This window comes from Xenopus tropicalis, chromosome 10 (assembly GCF_000004195.4).
Source record: "Xenopus tropicalis strain Nigerian chromosome 10, UCB_Xtro_10.0, whole genome shotgun sequence".
In the NCBI taxonomy this organism is placed as follows: domain Eukaryota; kingdom Metazoa; phylum Chordata; class Amphibia; order Anura; family Pipidae; genus Xenopus; species Xenopus tropicalis.
The window spans coordinates 13,901,457-13,928,174 of NC_030686.2; the positions used below are offsets into that span (position 1 = coordinate 13,901,457).

Here is a 26,718-nt window from a genome sequence, read left to right on the forward strand (position 1 = left end):
CCAGGACCACATTAGGGGCCAGTGAATGTTATACTGCAAAGTCTGAAGATCTCTACTGTAGCCTATAAAAATCAGACTTACATTTAATTAATTGTACCAGAAATGTTTAGTAAAACATGTAGACATTTTGTCCAAATTACTGGGTGGACTCTTGCAGGGCTTTGGTTCATGGCACACGTATTTCAGCCAATGGAGAAGGACCCAAAACCTCACCTGTTGCCCAGCACAAATTTCAGTTGGAACCACATGATAGCATGAGTACAGGTCATTGGAAGCTTGGGAAGACCCCAAACAAGGATCCAATGCAGAAAAGTAAAACCACACTGCTATATACATAGTCACTATAACAATCCTGCGGCTAGAATATGTGCAGAAATAACCATTTATTGTTCCGTTATGAGCGGCTGTACTCTAACTAACTTAACTTTTATTGGCAAATTGATAATCAAAACTCAATATACATCTCACCCATTTAAAAGCAATTAAAACCCACTGTATCGCACATGATATGAACTAAGATCAATTGTAGTTAATTGCCACCGTTAATTCATCTATTACCTATATGCACATACATCTTGATAATAGGACATACACTTTATTTACTCTGAAGTGGCCCAGTCCCCTTGTTGTGTGGACTACATGCAAGTATATTGCTTAAATCTGGTTCATACACAAATACTGCTCCTAACAGTCAATCGACATTGTCCATATGTTACATAGACTCGATCTGGGCCAATAAAGTCGTATCGTGTTCACCTTCTTTCATTTCATTATCTAAAGGTCCCCATACACAGTAAGATCTCGCCAAGCGAGCGGATCTTCCCCCGATATCCCCACCTACGGGTGGGCGATATTGGGGAGCTTGAAGTTAAAAAAAAAAATAATCCGATCGTTTGGCCCTGGGCCAACGAGCCGATGCGGTCCCCGATCTGACTGGATTTTCTAACCTGGCCGATCGATATCTGGCCAATTTCAGGCCAGATATCGGTCAGCCAGCCCGCTCGTTTCTGCCCATACATGGGCCGATAAGCTGCCGAGTCGGTCCAAGGGACCAATATCGGCAGCTTCTATCGGCGCGTGTATGGGGGCCTTTAGTTAGGGCAGGCAGAGAATATGCGACCTTCTTGAACAACAATGAACAGTAGTCACTTACATATTTGTGACTAGTAATCATCCGCCTTAATATCGCCGATCCTGTAATACAACATATAATAATACCCAGATCTTCTGGGTCTCCAATTCAAACATGATACGCCATTATTGGCCCTGATCGAGTCCAGTCTATGTAACATATGGACAATGTCGATTGACTGTTAGGAGCAGTATTTGCGTATGAATGAGATTTAAGCAATATACTGTATATACTCGAGTATAAGCCTAGTTTTTCAGCACCCAAAATGTGCTGAAAAAGTCACCTTTGGCTTATACTCGAGTTGGGTGCCATGGGTCCCTCCAGACTAGCACCCTCTGTCCTTTGTGTGCAAATTAGGCCACCCGCAACCAGACCCTCCAGTGCCCTGGCCCGCTCCCAAATTCATCTTCATCTACCATCCTCACTTTTGCATCCATTTTGCACGAGACATTGCACTTTAATATTCTATATAAACTATATATCGTTTTGAAGGATTTTTGCTGATTGAGCTAAGGGGTGTAGTACTCTTAAGGTATCATTGTTGATACCATATTGTTTTTGTTGACCCTCTTCTCCACTTACATAGCTAGTTTACTGTTTTTCTTTGAAATAAACCATATACCCCACTAATGTCTCATTTAATGTTATTTTATTGGTATTTATTTTGATTATTGAAACTTAGCAGTAGCTGCTGCATTTCCCACCCTAGGCTTATACTCGAGTCAATACGTTTTTCCAGTTTTCTTAGGTAAAATTAGGTACCTCGGCTTATATTCGGATCGGCTTATACTCGAGTATATATGGTACTTGCATGTAGTCCACACAACAAGGGGACTGGGCCACTTCCGAGTAAATAAAGTGTATGTCCTATTATCAAGATGTATGTGCATATAGGTAATAGATGATTTTACAGAGGCAATTGACTACAATTAATCTTAGTTCATATCATGTTCAATACTGTGGGTTTTAATTGCTTTTAAATGGGTGAGATGTACCGTATATAATTTTACCTAAGAAAACTGGAAAAACGTATTGACTCGAGTATAAGCCTAGGGTGGGAAATGCAGCCGCTACTGAAAAGTTTCAATAATCAAAATAAATACCAATAAAATTACATTAATTGAGGCATCAGTGGGGTATATGTTTTTCAATATTTATTTCAAAGAAAAACAGTAAGTGAGCTCTGTAAATGGAGAAGAGGTTCAACAAAAACAATATGAGTACTACCCCACGCTCATTGCGCATTGGCAAACTGGCAGCAGACCCAGTCCCAGAGGACATGAAGGGGGAAATAAGTATTGCAACTGGGAGCCTAGGCCAGGGCACTGGAGAGTCTGGTTGCGGGTGGCCTAATTTGCACACAAAGGACAGAGGGTGCTGGTCTGGGGGGACCCATGGCACCCGACTCGAGTATAAGCCGAGGGTGACTTTTTCAGCACATTTTGGATGCTGAAAAACTAGGCTTATACTCGAGTATATACAGTATATAGAGTTTTGTTTAATAGTTCAATAAATAATAAGTCAATAAAGGTTAAGTTTTAAGTTAGAGTAGAGCCAACTCATAATGGAACAATAAATGGGTATTCTGATTATCACACATATTCTATTCACTGGATTGATATAGTGACTACGTATATAGCAGTGCAGTTTTCCTTCTCAAGCTTTCGTAAAATTTTGGATTGACCAGCACGCTATGTGGGCTTCTATTTACACTTTTAAGTAGAATATTCCTGAGGTGGGAGGGGCGGAGTTCACTTTCTTTTTTATTTGCAGGAAGTTTATTGTCTGAAACAACTCTAATGCGCATCATTTGAACTGCTTTTACCATTCCACTTATTGGGAGACAGCAAGGATGGTTTGGGGCAACTCCTAAAGTCGTGATGGCTGAAATACACCAGCAGAAAAGTCTATGTTGTTTCAAATTGGGGGTCCCCAATTGTTTTTACCCATGTGCCACATTCCAATGTAAAGAGAGTTGGGGAGCAATATAAACATGAAAAATGTACCTGGGGTGCCAAATAAGGGCTATGATTGGCTATCTGGTAGACCCTATGTAGACTGGTAGCCTACAGAAGGCTCTGTTTGGCAGTACATCTGGTTTTTATGGAACCAAAACTTGCCTCCTAACCAGGAATTTAAAAATAAGCCCCTACTCTGTGGCCACTGAGAGCAACATCCAAGGGGTTGGGGAGCAACATGTTACTCACAAGCCACTGGTTGGGGATCACTGTTTTCAAATTGTTTATTATAATGCCTCTTTATGCCCTATAGGGTTTTTCAGTGGTGTAACAGTACAGTAGCACTCAAGAACTCCCAGGTTGGAAGGAAGTCTTGCTCTCACTATTCTTAAATATTAATGCCAGATGTACAGGATGAGGTCGCCACCGCACACAGACCCCCAAGTAGCTGCCAAGCGTGGTTATCCGTGGCTACTGTTATTTTCTTATACTCAACTGAAGTACAATAATGGGAAGAGCAGTGGTGAGAATTTAAACATTTAATGCAGATCTCTGTGTCAGCTCTTGCTACAGTCACTGTCTCAGCAGCACACTTTGCATTGTGGTTACTGCTGAGGAAGTGCCTCCACGCCGCAGTCTCGTTCTCACAGTGAGCGCTCTCGCTGGAAGCAGCAGCAGAAGCAGAATGTCTGACATGAGACAAGAGAACAGTGCTGAGAGAGAGGCCCCAAGACACAGCCTGGGAGAAATACCTGCAGCGAGACAGGCTCTGAGAGACAGCTACACAAACCTGCACAATGTTGCAGACTACTGTGAGAAGAACTACATGGAGGTGAGGGGGTGCAGATATGTTATTGGTTGCTATGGGTTACTGCTCCTGGGCAAACTTAGTGCCTTTGAGGGGGCTTGACCACTAACCAACAGACAACGTGTCCTAAGGTAACTTACAAGCATGGTAGAAATTACCTAGACTAGTGGTTTAGGTGGTTTATAGCGGATGGTAGTTATAGGTGGACAAGAGGCTTGCTTGCAGTTGTAGTATCAGTGCTGATGGCACATAGCAACTGCTTGTTTATAAAATTACTATATCATCTTCCCCCAAGGAGGGCTATATCTTATATAATATTTAACCAAAGTCATCCTATATCCAAGACATTCAACACCAATAAACAGCCCTTGATTTCCCAGCTACTGCCAGACTAGTACTCCCAGCATCCCCAGCCATAAAATCCTGGGAGTTGCAGTGCAGGAGTAACTGGGCTGGCAAGATGGTTCTGTCTATACCAGACAGTAGTAGGTACGACTTTCCCCATAATATTCCCTCTTTTTCTTACAGTTCTGACTACACTTTTCTCTCCCAGGCCCCTGACAAGCAAAAGGCACTACAGGACACCATGTCACTCGTCACTCAGACACTGGCCAGTGTGGCTTCTCATGTGGGCTTGATAGCCCGAGAAATGTTACTGATACTGCAGGACCAGAGCCAGATCCTTCTCCAACATGAGAACAGAGTGTGGTACATCTCACAGGTCCGTTATGTATCATTTTGCCAACGCATATAATATATAATAGTATGGTAAAGTATGCAAGAGCCATGAATAACATATATATAGCGCTTAATGATGTCCTCAGTCTTAACTGGTGCTTTGTACTGGAAATTGTGTCACAAAATTCTTTGAAGCCTGTGTGTTGAAAGGACAGACGTATTCACATACTTCCCCAGCATAAAATGTAAGGGTACTAGAAGCCAAATCAGAATTCTATTAGCTGTATAAATATGGTTGGGAAATAATCTGGTAACTTATAAAATCCCTTTACAGGAAGGGTATATTATACTCTAGATATGTGCAAGGTGCTTGCTGCTGAAACTTCTGTGCAATAACCCATGGGCCAGTTAGGGCTGTGACACACAGGGAGATTAGTCGCCACATGACAAAACTCCCCAAAATGCCATCCCACCTGCAAGAATGTAAATTGCCGGTGGGACAACATACACGGCGCGGCGATTTGCCGAAGTTGACGAAGTTTCCTCTCAAGGCAACTTCCGTGACTTCGGCAAATCGCGGCACCATGTATGCCATCCCACCGGAGATTTACATTCTAGCCGGTGGGATGGCATTTCGGGGAGATTAGTTGCCAGCAACTAATCTCCCCGTGTGTCACAGCCCTTAGAGCTGAATGGCTGACAAGACATAAATGTGGGTGATGCCAGATAGCAGTGAGTGAAACTTCTAATAACTACTGGGATTGAGCCAGTGTAAGGCTATACCCTAAACATAGTCCTCCTAATACTGTATATAAAGGGTATTAATAAGAAACTTCAGTTTCCACATTTAGTCCAGGACCAAGCCCATTTGTATGACGCAAATGAGAAAAGGGTTAAAAAGCTTTTGATGCCACCCGAGGGTTCGAGGTTTGCCAAAGGATTGTCATGATCTTGGTAGGTAAGCACAGTTGTTTCTAGTGAGGGAATTCCTCAACAAACATTCCAAAAAAACAAATGGATAAAAACTAGAGCCCTTAGTGGAATTTCTTATTTTTTTGCAATGAAGAAGCTCCCCCAATATGGTTTTGATGCTAAATGGATGCATGGGGAACACACCTTTGGACTTGTAGATGTTCACTTGAGGGCAAGAGGACTTCTTAGAAGACCCAGATCATGTAAACATCTCAGAAATAAAATTATGGATATTCTGAGCCTCATGTCATTCTGTCATTATGTTCACCCCACACATGTGATTCACTTTCCCAAAGGAGCAAGTGGACAGCAAACTAGCATCATGCTAAGGGTATAATGTAATAGATATAATGTTTCTCCAGGTCTAGAAAGCCATAAAAAACAATCAGATTATAGCATTTAAACAGCAGATGAGTGAGCTACCTGCTGGTTGGCTTTTGGGGGAACGACACATTTAGCTAGAGTTGGCTACTTTCTACCGAACCCAACAATATGGGAAACATTGTTGTCTCACCTTTACAAAAAATCCAAACACGACCCATTCAGCCTCTAAAGTCCACTTTTGAAATGAAAAATATTGCCCCGTGAATAAATACGCTGTCTCTTCCCTTGAAGCTTGTAGATATACACACAGAGAAGACCACCCGCCAGAAAATTGGATCTCTGACATCCAGAAGGAAAATGATTCCTGCTCAGAAAATCCTGACTGAGGGGAACCAAGCCCCACGGAGTGCATATACCAGAAACTCCATCAATTTCAAAAGCCTCGATAAAACCGGCCATGGGATTACGGTAAAAATATTATTTATTAGCAGCTGCAGTGGGGGTTCCATGAATCTCTCCTATGTGTGCTCACTCTATGGGATCTCATAGGGAACCACAGCAAGGTAGGCAAAGGGGTGACATATTTCCCTTCTGAATATACCTTGATAATAGAATGTGGAGATCCATTACAAACTTTACATAGGAGCAATGACACCTTGTTTTGGAGGGGTGTTTGTGCCACAGACCATATCCATATACTGTACAGGTATCGGACCCCTTATCCATAAACCCATTATCCAGAAAGTTCCAAATTACAGAAAGACCATCTCCCATTGACTCCATTATAATTAAATAATTCACATTTTTAAAAATGATTCCCATTTCTCTGTAATAATAAAACAGTACCTGTACTTGATCCCAACTAAGATATAATTACCCCTTATTGGGGCAGAACAGCCCTATTGGGTTTATTTCATGGTTTAATGATTCCCTTTTCTCTGTAATAATAAAACAATACCTGTACTTGATCCCAACTAAGATATAATTACCCCTTATTGGGGGCAGAACAGCCCTATTGGGTTTATTTAATGGTTAAATGATTCCCTTTTCTCTTTAATAATAAAACAGTACCTGTACTTGATCCCAACTAAGATATAATTACCCCTTATTGGGGCCAAAACCATCCTATTGGGTTTATTTACTGTTCAAATAATTTTTTTAGTAGACTTAAGGTAGGAGATCCAAATTATGGAAAAACTCCTTATCCAGAAAACCCCAGGTCCAAAGCATTCTGGATAATGGGTTCCATACCTGTATTAAACTGTTCTATTCTGGTTAAAAGCTGAATTTTTCTTGATAGCGGGGGCTCTGGTCTAGGCAGTAGCATTCTGTAAAAACAAATATTAGGTCTGCCTTATTAGTATTCTCCTACTATAGACACCCCCAGGTCAGATTCAGACCTTAAGGTACATAATTACATCACATGATTACATATTTGAACTGAACCAGCAACTAGGCTGACCTGATAGGGAACTGAAGCCTGTCTTTGCTTGTGTGGCTGCAGGGCTGTGATTGGCTATCCCTTTCCTACTGTGGTTCTGGCAGGGACCCTTAGGACACTCCCACCCCTGAATTGAAACAAAGACAGGAACCTAAGAGGATCTATAGGGAGCTCCAATAAAGGGGCCATATTACAAATAGTATTAGCCCAAAGTGAATAAATTTTAGCCCAAAATGAAACCAGCACCATATATCAGTCATAATTGCCTACAAGGTTAGAGGTTTTTTGTTTATCCTATATGTCTTCTTTAATACACAGAATGCTTTAATGCCCTCTATATATTGATTAATGGCTTAAAATTTAGTGGTGAGAACTTCCCCTTTATATGGGGGGTAAATGCACATAGGGGTCCCCCCTCCTGTCCCCTAACTTGGGCAACAGAGACCTATACTTCAGGTTCAGGGCTTTTTAATATTTCCTTCTCCTTGGTGAGTTCAATGGGTGGTTCTAGGTCCCACGGTGAGTGTAAAGATACTGAGCCAATACAAATGGATGCCCTTATTCAACCAATTCCTGCGCAGAGGAAATAGCATGAATGACATTTTATCAGACTGGGTTTAAGCAACAGAAAAGCCACGTTAGTTACAGCAAGCTGCCGTGCTGCTGGCGCCTCAGCTAACCACAGAGCGAGGATTGAGAAAGAGCAGAGAGAGAAGCGGTCTGGGTGGAGGACACAAATAGGTGCTACAGGCGAGTGAGAAAGTTCCCCATTCTCAGCGCTGCTCATGTCTTGTTGTTGTAACACAGAATAGAAATGAGCAGATTTGTATTGGCCAAGAGTCAAGAACTGAATTTATCACTAAGGGTGAAAGAGCAACAAAAATGAAAACTAACAGGGCAATACGTAAGGAATTCCAGCCGTCCAGAAGAAAAACCTGGGCAGTTCTTTGAGACTTCTTACTTAGCGGCATATGTACAATATACTGAGTGCCTGCCCTGCCTCCAAGCACTCCTGCTGTGCAATACAGGGCTGGCACTAGGGGCAGGCAGCAGAGGCACTTGCCTATTTATTGTACAGCGCTGCAGAATATGTTGGCGCTTTAAATAAATGTCAATAATAATAATGCTGCAAAAAAGTGGGGGCACTGGGCTTGGACCTCTTTGCCTACCCCTAATTCTGCTTTGTGAGTCTGCCTCACTGCTGCCTGTCAATGCGCTAAGGCTGCCATGCCATGCCATGTACCATCAAAATCTGTAGTTGGGGGGGATTATACCACAATGCAAAGCCAACAGCACAGTATCTAAGGACAGTGGGTCCGAAACTGTGGAGCTCGCTCCTGGGGGAGTTTGGGGCAGGGTTGGACTGGCAGCTGGGGCCCACCAGGTTTCTTCCCGGTGCCCTACTGGCCCAGTTCAACCCCACTCCATGCTAACTCCCAGGAGCAAGCTCCACAATTTAGGACCCACTGTTTTTAGATACCCAGGCTTGCTGCCCCTGCCAACCCAGACCTGCTCCCCCCCCACCAATAACTGCAGAGGCTGGTGTCCCCCCTCCTATCTTGGCCACAAGAAGGAAGTGTTGTATGTGTTGGGGGGAAGGGGGGTGTAGCAGCTCTGGACTGGGGTGGGGGGCCCAAAGGCAGCAGCCCTAGTGGGCCCTGGACTCCCCAGTCTTACATTGGTTTGTGGCATTGGCACTGAATGCCAGTGAGGGTGAAATCTGATGGCCATTTGCTCCCCTAGATACACCTAAGAGTCCAGTTCAAGGTCAGCTATTTTTTTTTTTTTTTTTTTTGATCTGCCAAAAACTTGAAATATACGGTTTATAAGGTCATTGACCTGTTGCAGCTTGACTGTCAGGCTTGCCTTTAGTATTGACTTTTATTTTGTATTTTCTGCTTCCTTTTTTTGGTTTCTCCTTCTGGGACATGGTTATTATTTAGTTGGTTAGGGATCCAGTCAGCCAGACAGCAGTTTACAGTGTCGCTATTCTCCTGTTAAAAGTAGCATTAGTTTTAGTTAGTTTTTTTAGTTTCTTTAAAGTTGACACTAGTTTGCAGTTTTAGCCTTGCCTACGCTGCCATTGCCTTAGATGGACTCACCCAAGCCTTCCTTTTAACTGGTTATATTGGTATAATAGCAAGAGCAAAACTCGATATCTTATACAATGCTACAAGTATTGTATTTGGACCCTTGGCACTGGTCCACCATCTAACCCCCTCCCTGATCAGTGCATGAACCATACAGTCTGTGCCAGATTTAGCCACAAGTGTCCAGAGGTGGGCAAGGGGGAATGACTTTAAAGTTGCCACCCTAGACACGGCCCTTAGTTGCCTATTTAGAAAATCTGCCCATGAGTGTGGTAAAGGGAATGCTGTTTACTTTTAGCAACATTCCCTAGAGAGCCTTTCTAATTCTGGGACTTTTCTACCACCCCCCAAACCAGCCCTGTGTTTATTGCCCTTGTACAGCAAATATTGTTGTCATGATATTAGATACATTATACTAATGTAACTTTCCACAGGAATCTGACTCCCGGCTATCAAAAACAGGAACCATGTCTCGCAGGGTTAATTCCAAATCACTGACAAACCCACAGTGCACCCTGGGGTAAGTACACAATAGATGCTCCTGGGAGCTATACATTCTATATTATTCTATATAGACAGGACTCGTTCTATTAGCATTGACTAATTGTGTTCATCCATTAATATATCCTGGACCCCTGCAAAATTATTTCTGGGTCCAGGCCCGAAGTATCGGCTTAGGATTTAGGTCCTTCAACTCCAGGGGGTAAAAATAAGGCCCACTACTGTAGCAAATCATATTGCTGGATCCCTATGAGGTTCCCTTTGCCCCAAGGCCTCCTGGGCTGTATAGGAAGCTCTTCCTATTAGAACTCTACTAAACTATTAAAGGGATACTGACATTATACAAAACAAACTGCAATCATGGGGTTGTACTGTTTTCTTTCAAAGCAAAGGATTTTTATAGGAACGGTCACCCAACCTTCCAGGTCCAACTCATTTTCGATTCACTGCTAGTCATGTTTCTGACCAGATTCCTGTATTCAAGGGGGCAGCTCCTCAACTTCCTGAGCAGATAGGCCCTAAATGTAAGCAGCTGTATTAGTGTTGCCACTTGTCTTGTTTTAACCCAGACAGCCTGCTCTTCAGAAGGGCTACCCAGGTCAAAACTGCCTGCCTGGTCTTCCAAATTAGGAGAACTGTCAGGCCGAGGAGTAGGTGTCAAGCCAAAGGATAGGTCGTAGCGAGCAAGCCCACAAACGTCTCACACTAACCGGAGGCTTGCCTGAGGATGGGAACAGGAAGCACGGAAGTGGAGAGAGGCCGGAGAGCCAAAACGAAGTAACAACAGGATTAAGCAAGAGAGTGGTCAGACGGGTCCGGGTCAAGGCAGGCAGAACAAGTTCAAAAGTGGATTTCAGGCACAGGTTCACAATGGAGAAACAGGATAGGAAAAAACTCTAGGCACCAGAGTAAACTTGATAACCAAGCAAAGATGGCGTGTACTGGGCGACTATTTACAGGATGGCGACAAGACACAAGTGCACGCTGCGTCAGGACGCACACCGGAGGGTGCAAACGTATATGTGCGACTTTCGCCGCACCGTGCATGTTCTTACGCACGCTGGAATGGAAGCGTCCACTCCCATGCGCCGGCTGATTCGACGCATGCGCAGAAAGACGCGCCGGACGGTGGACACCCTTACAGAGAACCAGGCAGGACTCTCATGGAATCTTGAGATTAATGTGACTATCAGCCAATCTCTGAACACTATGTCATAGCATTACCTTGTGCTGGCTCTATGCCGCCCACATGACGCCACTGCCCTGCCCTGTGACAGACTGGTAGGTGGCAGCCCTAAGCTGTACTGACAAAAAATGTTTTATAAAAAAAAGTACAAGGGTCAAAACCTAGAATGTTGGGTCCTGGGTGACACTTAGGAGGAAAGTGCTTGGGGGGAAAGTGCTATTTTCTGAATGTGAATGTTTTCGAACAGCAATGCTGCTGGCTGATTGGTTGCTATGGGTCACTAGAACAGGAGCCAACAGGATCAGTTTTTGTTTAATGCCACAAGCCTTTCATTTCTGGGCCCCCGGGCTGATGGGTCAGCATTAGAATCACTACCAGATGGAATGTTACATGTACTCAAGCTCTTTTTTGCCCACAATGCCTGGAGGTAATTAGAGAGAACGTTGCTGCCAGGCTGGGCATTTTAATGGCTATTTTACGCATGGCAGATGATGAATGGCCAATCCTTCGGAAGGGAATTGTGGAACGTTTCCATTCTCTTTTAATGGCGCTGGCCTGCTTGCTGTGATTGTGTCATTCCAAGACTGATGGAAATAAGATTATATTATTTACATAGTGTACGTGAAGTTTATTTTGCTTGATAAACACAGTAGGAAAGAATTTGGAATTATATCTTGGGGTAACATGCCCCCTTTAAAAGTATTTGTGCTGTGGCTACATACAGGGAAAGTTGTATTATTATTGGTGTTCCTGCGAATTAAACTTTAATGTACTTTGGGATTCTTAGGAGAAGCCTTCGGATTAAAGACCCAATACTTCCACCACAGATACCTGAGATGACATCCCCATCAACCCCACCGTAAGTTTCTTATGGAGCCTCTCTATGTAATGCTGTCCCTGTCCTCCATGATGGAACTGTGGCCTCAAGGTGACATTTAAGCTCCTAATTATTTACTGAGGGCCCCACTGTTTCCAGGTATTTTGGTGAAGAGCAACATTTGTTAATATGTGTATAGGCAGTTTCACCACTGAAGTCTAAGCATCATAACTGGTAAAGTGGGGATGGGGGGGGAGTTGTGATATATAGTAAGAAGGGTTGATTAAAACCCTTTTTAGGCTCCACATCACCGCCTGGAACATTTATTGATAACAACACCACCTCCAATATTGTTTATCCAAGTCACAGCAAACAATAGGCATGAAATAAGCCAACCATCAGGGTAATGGAAAACTGGGAGATTTCTAGTGTTTTTGGCCACCCAAGTGTTTTCTCACTCTATGGAAGGGGATCAAAAGTGGTTGCACCCAGGGCTGAAACTAGGGGTAAGCAGAAGAGGCAGCTGCCTAGGGTGCAACGATTAGGCCTCCTCCTTTGTCATTGCCCCCGCCCCTTGTCATTAGCGGTGGGGGCAATAACCCATCACATCGCAACCCCCCTCCTTCCCGAACTGCGCATGCACGCCAAAGCACAGGCGGGGGGGGGGTGTTGGGGAAGGTGCAGGAGCAAGGTGGCGAACCAGTGGCCAAGTTGGCTCCACCCACACACAACTTAAGCTTAAAAAAATATGCAGCTGTTTCATGATTTTAATGTAATAATATGGTTTGGAACAGTTCCCTAAGCCCCGCCCCCTGTTCCCCTGCTGATCTGGCTGACTACTTTGTGACTCAAATAAAATGTAACAGTAGCGCCTGTCCTCGGCCTGCCTTCAGCCTGCCTCCTCCCAATCCCACAATTCCCTGCACATGTGATCATCCCAGTGCAATGCATTGTGGGTTTTGTAGTTCCTGCATGCTGTCTGTAAGCCGTGAAGATGTTGTTACAATTTGTAACATCTCCATAATTCCCTTGCAGAGTGTGGAACAACAATTCTCCAAATTGTGACACTACTATTATGGACCCGCCTCTTCCCCCGCCCCCTGATGTCTCAAAGGAATTCTTCCCTCTTCATTATGGAGAAAACCATGTATCGGAAAGCAGTAAGTAAGGACTGCACCAAATGCGGGGGGGGATTTTATTATTCAGTCATTTATGTAGAGTGAAACCTCAAGTTTACAGATTTTAGGTTTTCTATCACTTTACAACCAAAATATGATGGATAATGCATTTCACTGATTTTACATTTTTTCTGGATTTAACCCCATTGTTTTTCTGGTCCCCTAAAAAATGTAAAATGGGGGTTCTACTGTAAATTATTGCATAAACTCCATCAGAAAATAGGTAGAAGATTTACCTATGGATTACACAGGTACAGAAATATATATATACAGATACAGGACCCATTATCCAGAATGCTCGGGACCAAGAGTATTCCAGATAAGGGGTCTTTCCATGATTTGGATCTCCATACCTTAAGTCTACTAAAAAATCGATAAAACATTAATTAAACCCAATAGGGTTCTGCCCCCAATAAGGGGTAATTATATCTTAGTTGGGATCAAGTACAGGTACTGTTTTATTATTACAGAGAAAAGGGAATCATTTAACCATGAAATAAACCCAATAGGGCTGTTCTGCCCCCAATAAGGGGTAATTATATCTTAGTTGGGATCAAGTACAGGTACTGTTTTATTATTACAGAGAAAAGGGAATCATTTAACCATTAAATAAACCCAATAGGGCTGTTCTGCCCCCAATAAGGGGTAAATATATCTTAGTTGGGATCAAGTACAGGTACTGTTTTATTATTACAGAGAAAAGGGAATCATTTAACCATTAAATAAACCCAATAGGGCTGTTCTGCCCCCAATAAGGGGTAATTATATCTTAGTTGGGATCAAGTACAGGTACTGTTTTATTATTACAGAGAAAAGGGAATCATTTAACCATTAAATAAACCCAATAGGGCTGTTCTGCCCCCAATAAGGGGTAATTATATCTTAGTTGGGATCAAGTACAGGTACTGTTTTATTATTACAGAGAAAAGGGAATCATTTAACCATTAAATAAACCCAATAGGGCTGTTCTGCCCCCAATAAGGGGTAATTATATCTTAGTTGGGATCAAGTACAGGTACTGTTTTATTATTACAGAGAAAAGGGAATCATTTAACCATTAAATAAACCCAATAGGGCTGTTCTGCCCCCAATAAGGGGTAATTATATCTTAGTTGGGATCAAGTACAGGTACTGTTTTATTATTACAGAGAAAAGGGAATCATTTAACCATTAAATAAACCCAATAGGGCTGTTCTGCCCCCAATAAGGGGTAATTATATCTTAGTTGGGATCAAGTACAGGCACTGTTTTATTATTACAGAGAAAAAGCAAATCATTTTTAAAAATTAGAATTATTTGCTTATAATGGAGTCTATGGGTGATGGCCTTTCCATAATTCGGAACTTTCTGGATAACGGGTTTCCGGATAAGGGATCCCATACCTGTGTATATATATATATATACGATACGTAGATTCAGCACTCCTAAGCGTAGTCCATAGACCCGGGTGCTACCAATTAAGCATTAAAAATAAAAATCTAGTGAATATTGGTGCACACCGGGAATCATTTAAAGCATAACTTTTATTATAATAAATACATTACGCGACAGGCCAACGTTTCGGTCTGTATCTGAGACCTTTATCAAGACCATAGTCACCTTAAAACCAATTGAAATATAAATAGTAAAAACAAGACAGACACACCCCCCAGAGACAGGGTTCCACCCAATCCTGTGACTGAAAGAGGCACCAAAGAGACAGAAACCCTGTACCGAGGAGAAACCATATTAAAACACATAAGGAGGAAAATTAGGAGAGTTAACCCTCAGGTGTGGAGTGCAAGTTAAAGTGAACTGACAATATAGCATAGAACATTACGAAGAAATACAATGTAGATTTGCCACAACATGCAAACAAACTTGCATATGTATTGCTAAACACTGTAAAATAACATTATCAGAAACACATAAAACAAAAAATGTATACCACAAGCCACTTGGAGCATACTTTAACGTTGCTTCAAAAAACACGTGTAAGAACAATACTCGTTCAGTCCAAAGGGGGATAATGTATTGAGCGTTTTGATCCAAAAAACTTCCCTCTGCATTAGCAATTGAGACCTATCGCCCCCCCTCCTAATGGGGGGAACATGGTCTATCGCAATAAACCTGAACGTGGGTAACCTGTGCCCTCTCTCAAGAAAGTGCTTGGCAACTGGTTTATTTGTAGTGCCATCCCTGAATGCTGTACTGATGGCTGAACGATGGCCATCCATCCGTAACCTAAGGGTCTGATCGGTTTTGCCAACATATGACAGACCACAAGGACAAGTTATAAGATAAATAACGTGCGTAGTAGTGCAAGTGATGTGATGTCTAATAAGCAGGCGTTTGCCAGTCTGTGGGTGTAGAAAGGATTCACCCGGAGTCATATATCTGCAAGATGTACAACTAGGGCACTTGAAACATCCCTTTTTGTCTCCCCGTAACCAGGACCCCGTTTTTTTCTGATAGCATGCAATAGGATCACTGTGTACCAGCAAGTTACGCAAACTCGTGCCTCTCCTGTAGCTCACCAAGGGGGACCGGGGCAATACTCGCTTAAATTCATCATCAGCCTGGAGAATATTCCAATTCTTATTTATGACTTTCCTAACATGGTCTGATCTGTCATTGAAAGCTGTACTAAACACAATACTGGGATGGGGCTTAGAAGCCCTATCAGTTACAATACTCCGGGTACGAGCACTAGATAACTTTAACTTGCACTCCACACCTGAGGGTTAACTCTCCTAATTTTCCTCCTTATGTGTTTTAATATGGTTTCTCCTCGGTACAGGGTTTCTGTCTCTTTGGTGCCTCTTTCAGTCACAGGATTGGGTGGAACCTTGTCTCTGGGGGGTGTGTCTGTCTTGTTTTTACTATTTATATTTCAATTGGTTTTAAGGTGACTATGGTCTTGATAAAGGTCTCAGATACAGACCGAAACGTTGGCCTGTCGCGTAATGTATTTATTATAATAAAAGTTATGTTTTAAATGATTCCCGGTGTGCACCAATATTCACTAGATTTTTATATATATATATATATATATATTGTATAGTGTTATTTGTATACACATGAACAAAATGCATAAGAGAACAGAATTATAGAAGTTACATGCAACATTAAGAGCTAAAAGGTTGGAGAGCAGAAGAAAGAGGTTCCTGCCCCCTGGAGCTTAGTCTACGATAATGACATTGGGGCGGGCCAAGCCGGTGCACTAGACCTGGATCAAGGAGAATAAATCTAAGCCTGATACCCTTGTCTTTATTGTGTCCCTTCACTCAGGCAGCAAAGCCTTATAGGAGTTACACCCCACTATCTCTCCTGGTTGGAGCACAAGGAGCTGATCTTGCTAGCTATATCTAAACATTCCTAGAAAGTGATATTACAGAACTGCTTGAAATAAATCCTCGTTTACAGGGTCCTAAGCCCCAACTTCACTAGATAGGGTTCTCTCTCTATGGTGAATTCCGCTGGGCCTTGTTGATCCCAGGCTCCCTAGAACACATCCACCAGGGTGAATAGAGGAAGGCCAAAGGACCCCCCTAACCACACACTATATTAAAGTGTGGCTGGAAGAGGTCATAAGACTTAAGGACCAATGACACATAATATGTTCATAGAAAAATAGATACATGGGCATCTGCCCAGTAATGGGGAACTAGGACGTGTAGGGGTTAAAGCCATCAGGGTATATTAAACCTTTGAGTCCCTACACAGACACCTCCCAAACACACAGACATGTACATTATAGATAAGAAATGATCTTTAGTTCAGAAAATAGCAATTAAGGCTTAAACACAACATTAAATAACACACTTGTCACTTCAGTAAGCTGAATAGCTATATAAATAATATGTTTTCCCTGCCCTTGTAATCCAATTAGACGCTATAAGTATTTAAGCTGCATTATATGAGTAAGATCTCTGCTTATCAGTTGCTGTACATTAATGAAATGTTACTTTTCCCCATGTGGCAACATTGCCCCCTACAGGTATACAGCTGTATTACTTGCTATTCTTTATGTTCCATTCACAATGATGCACCAGCGTATGGGGAACCATTTATAAAAAGCAATTTCAGCGCAGCTTTCTCCTCCACATTTGACAGTTTAAAAAGGGAGAGGGTGAAAAGGGGGCAGAGACAGGGTGAAAGTAATGGAAGGGTTGCTATGTATACCCTGCTTAGGCCCAGACTGGCAATTGGCGGACTAGAAGGTATCTCTGGGAGTGCCCTGTGTGATAGAATAAGGTGTCACCCCAAGAGACAAGCCTTTCCCTTTTCCCTTATATACCTCCAACCACCCCCTCTAGCTCAGCTGTATAAGGGACATTCCAATCCATTTCCAATACTTTATTAACTCTTGGCATGCCACAGTTAATCCAGGTCACATTATTATGTACCATACACATTGGTTTCAATTCCCAATACAGATTTCATATTACCAGTTCCCTTCCGTTCGGTTATTAGGAGTCCAATCCCCACCTGTTCCTTTCTAGCGATCGCACCCTTCTCATGCAGAGCGTCTCTTTCCCAAGTCTCCAGTTAAGGTTCCCCCCAGTGCCACTTTGCGCTCCTGAACAGGCCTTTTCCTGCAGTGGAAGTCGGCCTTGAGCCCACAGGACCCCATCTCTTTGCCCCTAAGTATCTGTCGGAAACTATTCCCTCAATCTCCTAGTTGGAGCAACAACTGCTCATTCTTACTATCCCTAACTGTCTCATACACCTAGTACAAGCTATGGCACTCACTAACTTACTCTTGCTACTCCTAACCATCTGTCACCCAGTCCTGAGTCCAACTCACCCTCCTGCAGGTGGATGTTGCTTCCTGCCACGCCCCCACACCCACCCAGTCTGGACCCTGGGATCAATCAGCTCCACCCTTTTACACCTTCTGTTCTCTAGATCCCCCTTGTGGCCATTCTCTTGCATTACACTTCTACCCCACCTTATAATACAATTTCCCCACTGCCATTTAGTGGCCAATTTCACACATTACAATCATTTCTAGTGATGAGCGAATTTTTTGCGCCATGCATGGATTCTTAGCGAATTGTTTTGCAAAACTTCCATGAAAATTTGCCGCACGGCGAAAAAAAGTTGCTGTCACATCAAATTGGGCGGAGTCGAGTCAAAATAGGCGTGGTCACCACAAAAAAGAAAGACGTAGGCGACAAAACGGTCGCATGACAAACACGTTTGGGGAATTTTCTTGTCGTTTCTCTCATTTTACGGCAAAGCAAAATGGGACAGATTCACTCATCACTAATCATTTCAAATATTTCTGTGTAAAATCACTTCAGCAATAATTCCCACTTACACAGTTACACATTTACATTAATTATTAACACATTTAAACCCCCTTATAGCCATGTCAAGCTTTACAATAGTTTTTATATCACTGCCGCTACATGAGTAATTCTTGTTTAAATTCCAATATTGTTCTCTATTTTCTTTATCTGTTCCTGACTTCATCTCAGATCTGGAATTCAGTGACCTTCCTCCTCCTCTGGGCATTAATGATGCTGTCGGATTTCCCAGCCCCGAAGTGGAAGGTATTGTTTCTGTTACTGCAGTTTTTAATTAATTGGCTCAGAATTACACAGATAACATGTACTCCCTGCTTCCCCTATAGTGCAAGTAATCAGGCCACTCACTAACAGGGACTAATATGAGGCTGCAGGCTGAGTTATACAGGGAACTCTGAGTATCACTCATGTATTATAAGGGATAATGTACCCCCTACTGTAAATGATAAGGATATTAGCAGTCACTGAGGGGTTCTGTGCCCATATAAAGGCACAAGGCTGCAGGCTGAGTTATACAGGGAACTCTGAGTATCACTCATGTATTATAAGGGATAATGTACCCCCTACTGTAAATGATAAGGATATTAGCAGTCACTGAGGGGTTCTGTGCCCATATAAAGGCACAAGGCTGCAGGCTGAGTTATACAGGGAACTCTGAGTATCACTCATGTATTATAAGGGATAATGTACCCCCTACTGTAAATGATAAGGATATTAGCAGTCACTGAGGGGTTCTGTGACCATATAAAGGCACAAGGCTGCAGGCTGAGTTATACAGGGAACTCTGAGTATCACTCATGTATTATAAGGGATAATGTACCCCCTACTGTAAATGATAAGGATATAGCAGTCACTGAGGGGTTCTGTGCCCATATAAAGGCACAAGGCTGCAGGCTGAGTTATACAGGGAACTCTGAGTATCACTCATGTATTATAAGGGGTAATGTACCCCCTACTGTAAATGATAAGGATATTAGCAGTCACTGAGGGGTTCTGTGCCCATATAAAGGCACAAGGCTGCAGGCTGAGTTATACAGGGAACTCTGAGTATCACTCATGTATTATAAGGGATAATGTACCCCCTACTGTAAATGATAAGGATATTAGCAGTCACTGAGGGGTTCTGTGCCCATATAAAGGCACAAGGCTGCAGGCTGAGTTATACAGGGAACTCTGATTTTTCCCGGTGTCCCAGCGGCCCAGTCCGACCCTGTGTACATGTGTGCCAACCTGGGGAGTGCAGAGACTAAACACTGGCTAAGGGACAACATAGAATAATGGGTACACAGAGACACAAAATACTTATGTGCAGGGTCGGACTGGGCCGCCGGGACACCAGGAAAAATCCCGGTGGGCCCCAGCCCTAATGGGCCCCAGCGGGCCAGTCCGACCTTTGACGGCGCTCCCCCTTCTGACTGTTCCTCCCCGACATGTTCAATTTATACTCGCTTGGGGAGGCGTCAGGTGGGGGCCCTGCGGGGGGGTTAGGGGGGCCCCTGGGGGGGGTAAGGGACACGGCTGGCTGGGGCACCTGGGGCGGGAGCCCCGGTGAGCCCTGCACCCCCCAGTCCTACCCTGCTTATGTGGGTCAATAGCAACTATAGATAACGACATTGCTTCCAGAAAATGATCGACCTCAGCACAGATTTCTAATGCTTCACTAAATCCAGTGCTTTGTAGTGTTGATGGGGAGATAGCAGTTAAATCAGCTGTTACTGTACAGACACAAGCATGAATGACTTGGAAACTACCAATATTCTCCTTTATGTCCACATCATTCCGTACGTTTAGCTTAATCTTTCTTAAGTTGCAGACTCTGATGCCCTCCTGGACTTCTGTGATCCCGGACTCCTTCCTCCCCCTGCTGATTATGAAACAACTAATACATCTTGGGTACAAGAGAATGGTAGGTACTGGTATATATCATTAATGTACCATACAGAACATAGTATCATAGTAAGTTAGGTTGAAAAAAGACACTGGTCCATCACGTTCAACCAAATGCCTATATATAACCTGCCTAACTTCTAGTTGATCCAGAGGAAGGCAAAAAACCCCATCTGAAGCCTCTCTAATTTGCCTCAGAGGGGAAAAAATTCCTTCCTGACTCCAAGATGGCAATCGGACCAGTCCCTGGATCAACCTGTACTAAGTGCTAATGCCCATAACCCTGAAAGTGCCCCAACAGGCAGAACAGCTTGCATTGGCAGTCGTCATGCAATTACAAAGGCAATGTTTGATCCAGATCTAGCAACCGAACCCAAACCAATGTAGCTGCTGTGGCTTAGCAGTTATTAAAGACGCACTGGGTGTATTTAAAAGTAATAATAACATTGCAGTTAGCAACCTAAACACTAGATGGAGCTACGTAATAATAAATCGAAATTCAAAACTTAGGATAGGCAAGAGGGTTCCTAGTGCTCAATCCTATGTCTGGGCCCAGGACACAGAATTCCCCTTGGATTTTCGGTAGACTTGGTATACCCCTATTGGATGCTATTCTGATTCTAACCAGATTAGTGACCCCTAGCTGCTGATTAGTTGCTATTGGCACACATATTTCCCAATGTGACTAGATAATTCCATTTATTCCTCTGTACCTTTGGCAATTGTGCTTTTTCTTCCAGAATCTATATTCCCAGCCTATCCTGAATCAGTGGAAAGTCTTCCTCCTCCTCCCGCAGACATTTAGCAGGGGCTACAAAGGTACGTACAATGGATGGTAAACTACACATGTTGGTGACCTTAGTTTTTAATATTATTATATATATAGATATGTTCCCTAAGGGTATTCAGACACCTAAACTCTCCCCTAGTTTGGTTGAGCAATAGATCAGGATCACTTAATGGCATTGTGGTAACAGCTGCCCTGCTATTGTTAAAGACATATCCTAGTCAAACCCTTAAAGAAGAATTAAACCCTAAAATCAAATATGATTAGAAATGCCAAGTTTTATATACTGAATTTCTGCACCAGATTAAAGTTTTAGCATCTCAATAGCAATTATGATCCAGGCCTTTTTTTGTTAGGGGTGTCAGTGGCACTGCACATGCTCAGTGGGCTCTCGGCGGCTGATTAGGATGTTTAAATTACAGGTTGTCGCAAATATCAATCAGAAGACGAGGTTTGTCATATAAGCTGATGCTACAGGGCTGATTATTAATTTCTGATGCTAATTGCACTGGTTGCTGAGCTGCCGTGTAATAAGAATCTGAATTAATTACCAATCGGCCTTATGTTATTACATTTATATTGTGTATAAATACAGTTTATTGTGCGTCGGTCCCTAAGTTTAGGTAAGTGGCAGCAGTACGGAGCATGTGCAGTGAATCAGAAGAAAAGAAGATGGGGGCTACTGGGGGCACAGAATGATTTTAACACTCTGAAAACCGCGTAGAAATCCTCTAATAGCCCCGCCCCTGACGTAATCACACTGCCAGGAATGTCATCATGGGCATGTTGTGTAATGACGTCGGTGCCGTATCACGTGCATCCCTTTGTCCGTGTTTAGAACCTGGCAATGGTGGCAACCCTATTTTTACGTTAAGCTTTAATTCACCTTGTTCCCATCACTCTGAGACACCCCATCCACTGCTTTCAAACCCCCCTGAAATTTTGTAGACTCACCCATAATTCAGTACTTGCTAAGACACAGCAATCTGTGATGATTATGGGCAGCACACAGTAAGGCAATGTAGGCAAATATGGTAGCTTGGGTTAAGGTGTGGGCCTATGTATGGGCCTAAAGCGATGCCTTCCTCAACACACATAGGAGCCACATAATATTTACCAGTAAAGAGAGCTTCTATGTTTATTGTCTTGTACTTAGGAACTAATTCCCCACCGCATTTCTCCCACCAGATTCCTTTGTTGGTGTCTTCTTTAAGAAGCTAGGCCTGTGCCATCCTGGGCTGATTCAAGGGTTGCCCCCTGGCCAGGATTTGACTGACCCGGCCAGTAAATAACCAGCTAGGGCCAGCATAGGTATTACAAATTTACCAGCAATGAGCTTGCCAGTAAATTAGTAACGGCCTATAAATCCTTCCCTTTCCTGACCTTCTCTGCTGCCGATCACCCTTTACAACTATGGACCCACCTCTGCTATAACTTCACCCAGTCCACACATTTACCGGCCCCATCCAACTTTCCCGTCCTTTCCTGTCCCTTACATCATAGCCCCACCCCCAACTAATGTCCCATTCACAGAAAAAAGGTGGCAACCCTTGCTGTTTCCTTGTATCCAAGACATGTCCAGTGAAGGAAATCAAGAAGCCACCACTTGATCCAGAAACAGTAGGATCCCTTGAAAGAGATATAGCGAATGCATTGCTAGAACCAGGGTCGGACTGGGGGGTGAAGGGCCCACCGGGGCCCGCGCCCATAACCTCCCCCCCCAAGGGGCCCCCCTAACCCCCCTCGCAGGGCCCCCCACCCAACGTCCTTCCCCAAGCACATAAATTTAACGCTTGGGGGCAGGAGCGGTCGGGCAGGGGGAGGGCCGCAAGGGTCGGGTCTGGGCCACCAGGGCCCACCGGGATCTTTCTCGGTGTCCCGGCAGCCCAGTCCGACCCTGGCTAGAACTTAGTGTTAAGTTGTTCTATGATGAATAGGCAGTGAGGAGCCAGCTTAAAGCTGTAGAGCAGCCTTATCTGTACCAGGGATCAGGGTAGACCTAGGCAGCCTAATGGAAGGGTAACCAGTGCAATTTATAGCACCCTACCATGACAGACTCTTCATATGCCTTTGTGAGCACTGATACTGATTGTGGTGCTAATGAAATTGCACATTCTATTATAGATTATAAAATAGTATTAGTCAGCTCCGGACTGGCCACCTGGGGGTTGTGGCAAATGCCACGGGGGCTTCTGTAAGAAGCCATGGCAAGTCACAATTTATTGGGCTGGTGCGGGGCTGTTTGGGCCTCTGTGTAATTAAAATGCCAGGACCTATTTTGAATCCCAGACCAAATCTGGTATTAGTATTGTTCTAAGCTGGTAACTACATATAGATGGACCCTGTGGACTTTAGGGGCTCCCTGATAGAAACAGGGATACACAATGATAACACCTCCTGACCAAAAAGCTAAAAACTATATAGCATCTACATTTCAGGGTCACTGACCCTAGCAACGAAAATGGTGGCTGACAGAGAGGCTTCAGTGAAATTGCTATTCTATGTTTTCTTCAAGCTCTTTACTCAGCGCTGGGCTAAGCTTTCTGGGTGCCCTAGGAATCTGGCCTCCTTGCCCCCCTGTGTGCATGTAAAAATTAGTTGGTGGGGGAGGCATAAGGGCTCAGACTAGAGGTAGGAGACAGAAGAGGTACATGCTCAGTACCCCCCACTGTTCTACCCTAGATATGTGCCTCTTCTGCCCACCTCTAGTGCCCTGCGTCTACTACCTCAGATAATTGTGCAAAAGTTCAGGTGTAAATTTAATTAACAATAAGTCCAGCTTTCTGTTTGTATCATGTATTATATGTATGATCTTAGGCAATTTTAATCAGGTAGCAAACTATGACCTTTATTTTGTCCTTCATAGGGCTGCTCTCCAGAACAGAATTGATTTATTGACTGACCTTCAGGGGATTATTGTTCCAACATGAGCCCCAGCGCCAGCGCTTAAATGAAGAACTCACATTCGAATGTTCTGAAAGCCTAAACACACCAATCTCATTCAGTTTAATTAATGGCAAACTGCTACTAACCCTACAAAAATACCATGTTGTTGATGCCGTGAATCTTTCCTTCTTCTATTTTCTTCCATGTTCCTGTGCCTCATTCCATCTTTGCTGTTATTCCTTCGGACATCACGGCTGGAGGATTGTGCCTATGCACTACTTGTATAATATTTGTAATTATTATTGAAATAAAATAATCCTATTGCTATCATATAATGAATATAAGTCTTCTGTGCTTATGTTGGTATCAAATCTGTTCTAATTATTCATTGTGCACAACTGCCCATAGAGGCTTTTATATACAAAGGAAGGACAAAGTGCAAATAACTGGCATAATGCAAAGAGTTGTATCCGAAAGCTAATTGTGCAACTTGGGGTTCACTTCCGTGACAATACAAGTGTTTACCATGACCAGTGATCCCTAACCAGAGTCTCCTGTAGGCCGCCAGTCTACAAACAGTTTTTTGCCAATTTTGTGAAACAAATAGGGCTGATCCTGTTTGGACCAAGAATTACAAAGGAGACCCGTGCAGACCTGTTGCCCTGGGGTATGTCTTCACTCAGGCAATGGCATTTCCAGCCCAGCCCGGTCAATATCTGGTCGAACTGTGATCAGCAAGGCAATCATTTTGGGTCACACAAGTAAAGTCAAGGCCTAAACATGTATGGGAGCCAATACTAATTGGCTTAATGGAGAAGCCATCACAAGGTAAAAGAATGATAGTAATAAGTCTGCTCTATCTCTAGTCACTTACTCTTACCCAAGGCTGGCACTCCTTTTACCCAAAAAAAGCCCCAGCACAATGGGCACCAAACCATTATGAGGAGTAAATAAGAAATCACCCACAGAAGAGTAGAAAGGACATGAATTAAATAAAGCTATTTTAGAAACTTACATCACAAGCACCATCAATAAATTGCTATCTAATAAAAGCCTAGTGGCAGGCAGTTTTTCCCAGAGGGGAAAATGCAGTAAATGTGTTGCATTATCACTAGCTAAAGTTATCTCTGGGGCAATTTGTATGCATTAAATTCCTCACTTCTTCATCTTTTAAGGAGGTGGAAGCCAATTCCTATATAGATTATGGTGAGTTGTCATCATCGACCAGAGCAAAATATAGAGAAAGCAAAAGATAAACTGTTGATAGCAAAAGGGGATCACCAAGAAAGTAAAAAGATGCAGATAGTTATACAATTACGAAGCTGATTAAGAAAAACTGGGAGATATTAAAGCAAAATAAAGATCTAGAGCCCTTTATAGGCGATAACCCTAGAATAGTATTTAGACGTGCAGTAACTTTAAAGAGATGTTAGCTCCATCAAGATTAAGAGAGAATAAATAAAAGATAACAGAGAGAGAAATATATGTATATATGTTTAAGTGCAACAAATGTGTCAGATCTGTTCAGGTTATGTACGGTGTTCTTTATTATATTGGTAAAACTGAAAGTGGGGGAACATAGAGGGGCCATAAATAGATCGAAAATCATGATTCAAAACAATAAACCAATTCCTGTTTTATATAAACATTATGCAGAGGTACATGGGGGAAATTTGAGGGTACAAAAACTACATTCTAATAATGACATGAGAAAAGGAGGAGATTTAAATCATTTATTGCTTAGGTTGGAACAGAAAGTTATATTTGAATAACAAACTAATCATTAAGGTTGAGGAGACTGTCTCATACAGATAAAAGCAAACAAAAGGAATTCTGGGAATGAATTCTAAACTCCAAACTCCAAAAAAAAATCCCATTTACACAGGTTTATCCTATAGGCTAAAAGCTCACCCACTGGGTTGAAAGCACAAGCCAGGATAATAGCAGATCAGATTCCCAACTACAAACCGGTTTCGATGTTTGAATCATCGCCTGTGAGTCCTACCCGAAGGCACGGGCTCCGATGCTCACTTGTGCGGGCAGATCCACCTTTGCCAAAGCTAGGGTGAGAACCACCAATTCTTGGCCTAGGGTCAAGCCCAAAGGACTATGACACCTATCCAGGGTGCACAAATCAAACACAAAAAGGGTGCAGAAGTGTGCAGGTGCAAAGCCCCTGACTAAAAAATAAGCCAGCAACCCTCCCTAATGGGATCACAGCTCCTCCGCTTTCATCAAGGTTCCACGCAAAGCTCAATCACACCTCGGTTGGACCTCATTGGCTATGATACTGCCACTGCGCAAAGCTCTACAGACCGGTTTCGCCTTTCTTGAGGCTCATCAGTGTAGTGCAGGGTTTTCTGATCAGCTTAGGTAGAGTCAACGTGTGGCTTCACAAACAAATCGTTAATAATTTGTTATATAATGATAATTATAATAGCTGATCAGATTCCCAACTACAGACCGGTTTCACCTTTCTTGAGGCTCATCAGTGTAGTGCAGGGTTTTCTGATCTTCAGTATCTTCTGCCTTCACGGTTTTCTGGCTTCCTTTGCAATCAGCCTTTTCAACAAGGAGCTCATAGTGATGGGACCTGCTATCTTTAAGGCTTCTGTTTGTTCTCCCTGCGGAGCGGCGAACAGTGAGAGATGGACCTGGACACACGGCGAGTAGCTCTAATAGCAGGGGTATTACGCACAACCACTGTTACATTCTTCTCGATCCACGGCTATCTGCCTAGGCATTGGAGTGAAGAGAGGGAAGAGGACCGCTGTGGCTT

At 43.2% G+C, this 26,718-nt stretch overlaps 1 protein-coding gene across 2 annotated transcripts; it reads left to right on the forward strand.

Moving 5' to 3' along the window:
* Positions 1-3,570: 3,570 nt before the first annotated feature.
* On the forward strand, positions 3,571-24,278 carry abi3 (ABI family member 3). 2 transcript variants are annotated; one of them, XM_031894824.1, is made up of 10 exons: positions 3,571-3,922; positions 4,452-4,619; positions 6,164-6,340; positions 9,838-9,923; positions 11,878-11,949; positions 12,943-13,067; positions 18,551-18,625; positions 20,187-20,285; positions 21,007-21,085; positions 23,920-24,278. In XM_031894824.1, the coding sequence occupies exons 1-9, from the start codon at positions 3,776-3,778 to the stop codon at positions 21,069-21,071; spliced, it is 1,014 nt and encodes a 337-aa protein (XP_031750684.1). In that variant the 5' UTR covers positions 3,571-3,775; the 3' UTR covers positions 21,072-21,085; positions 23,920-24,278. The 2 variants fall into 2 exon arrangements, with proteins under 2 accessions (XP_031750684.1, XP_012808418.1); XM_012952964.2 differs by having other exon boundaries at positions 20,193-20,285.
* The last annotated feature ends 2,440 nt before the right edge of the window (positions 24,279-26,718 follow it).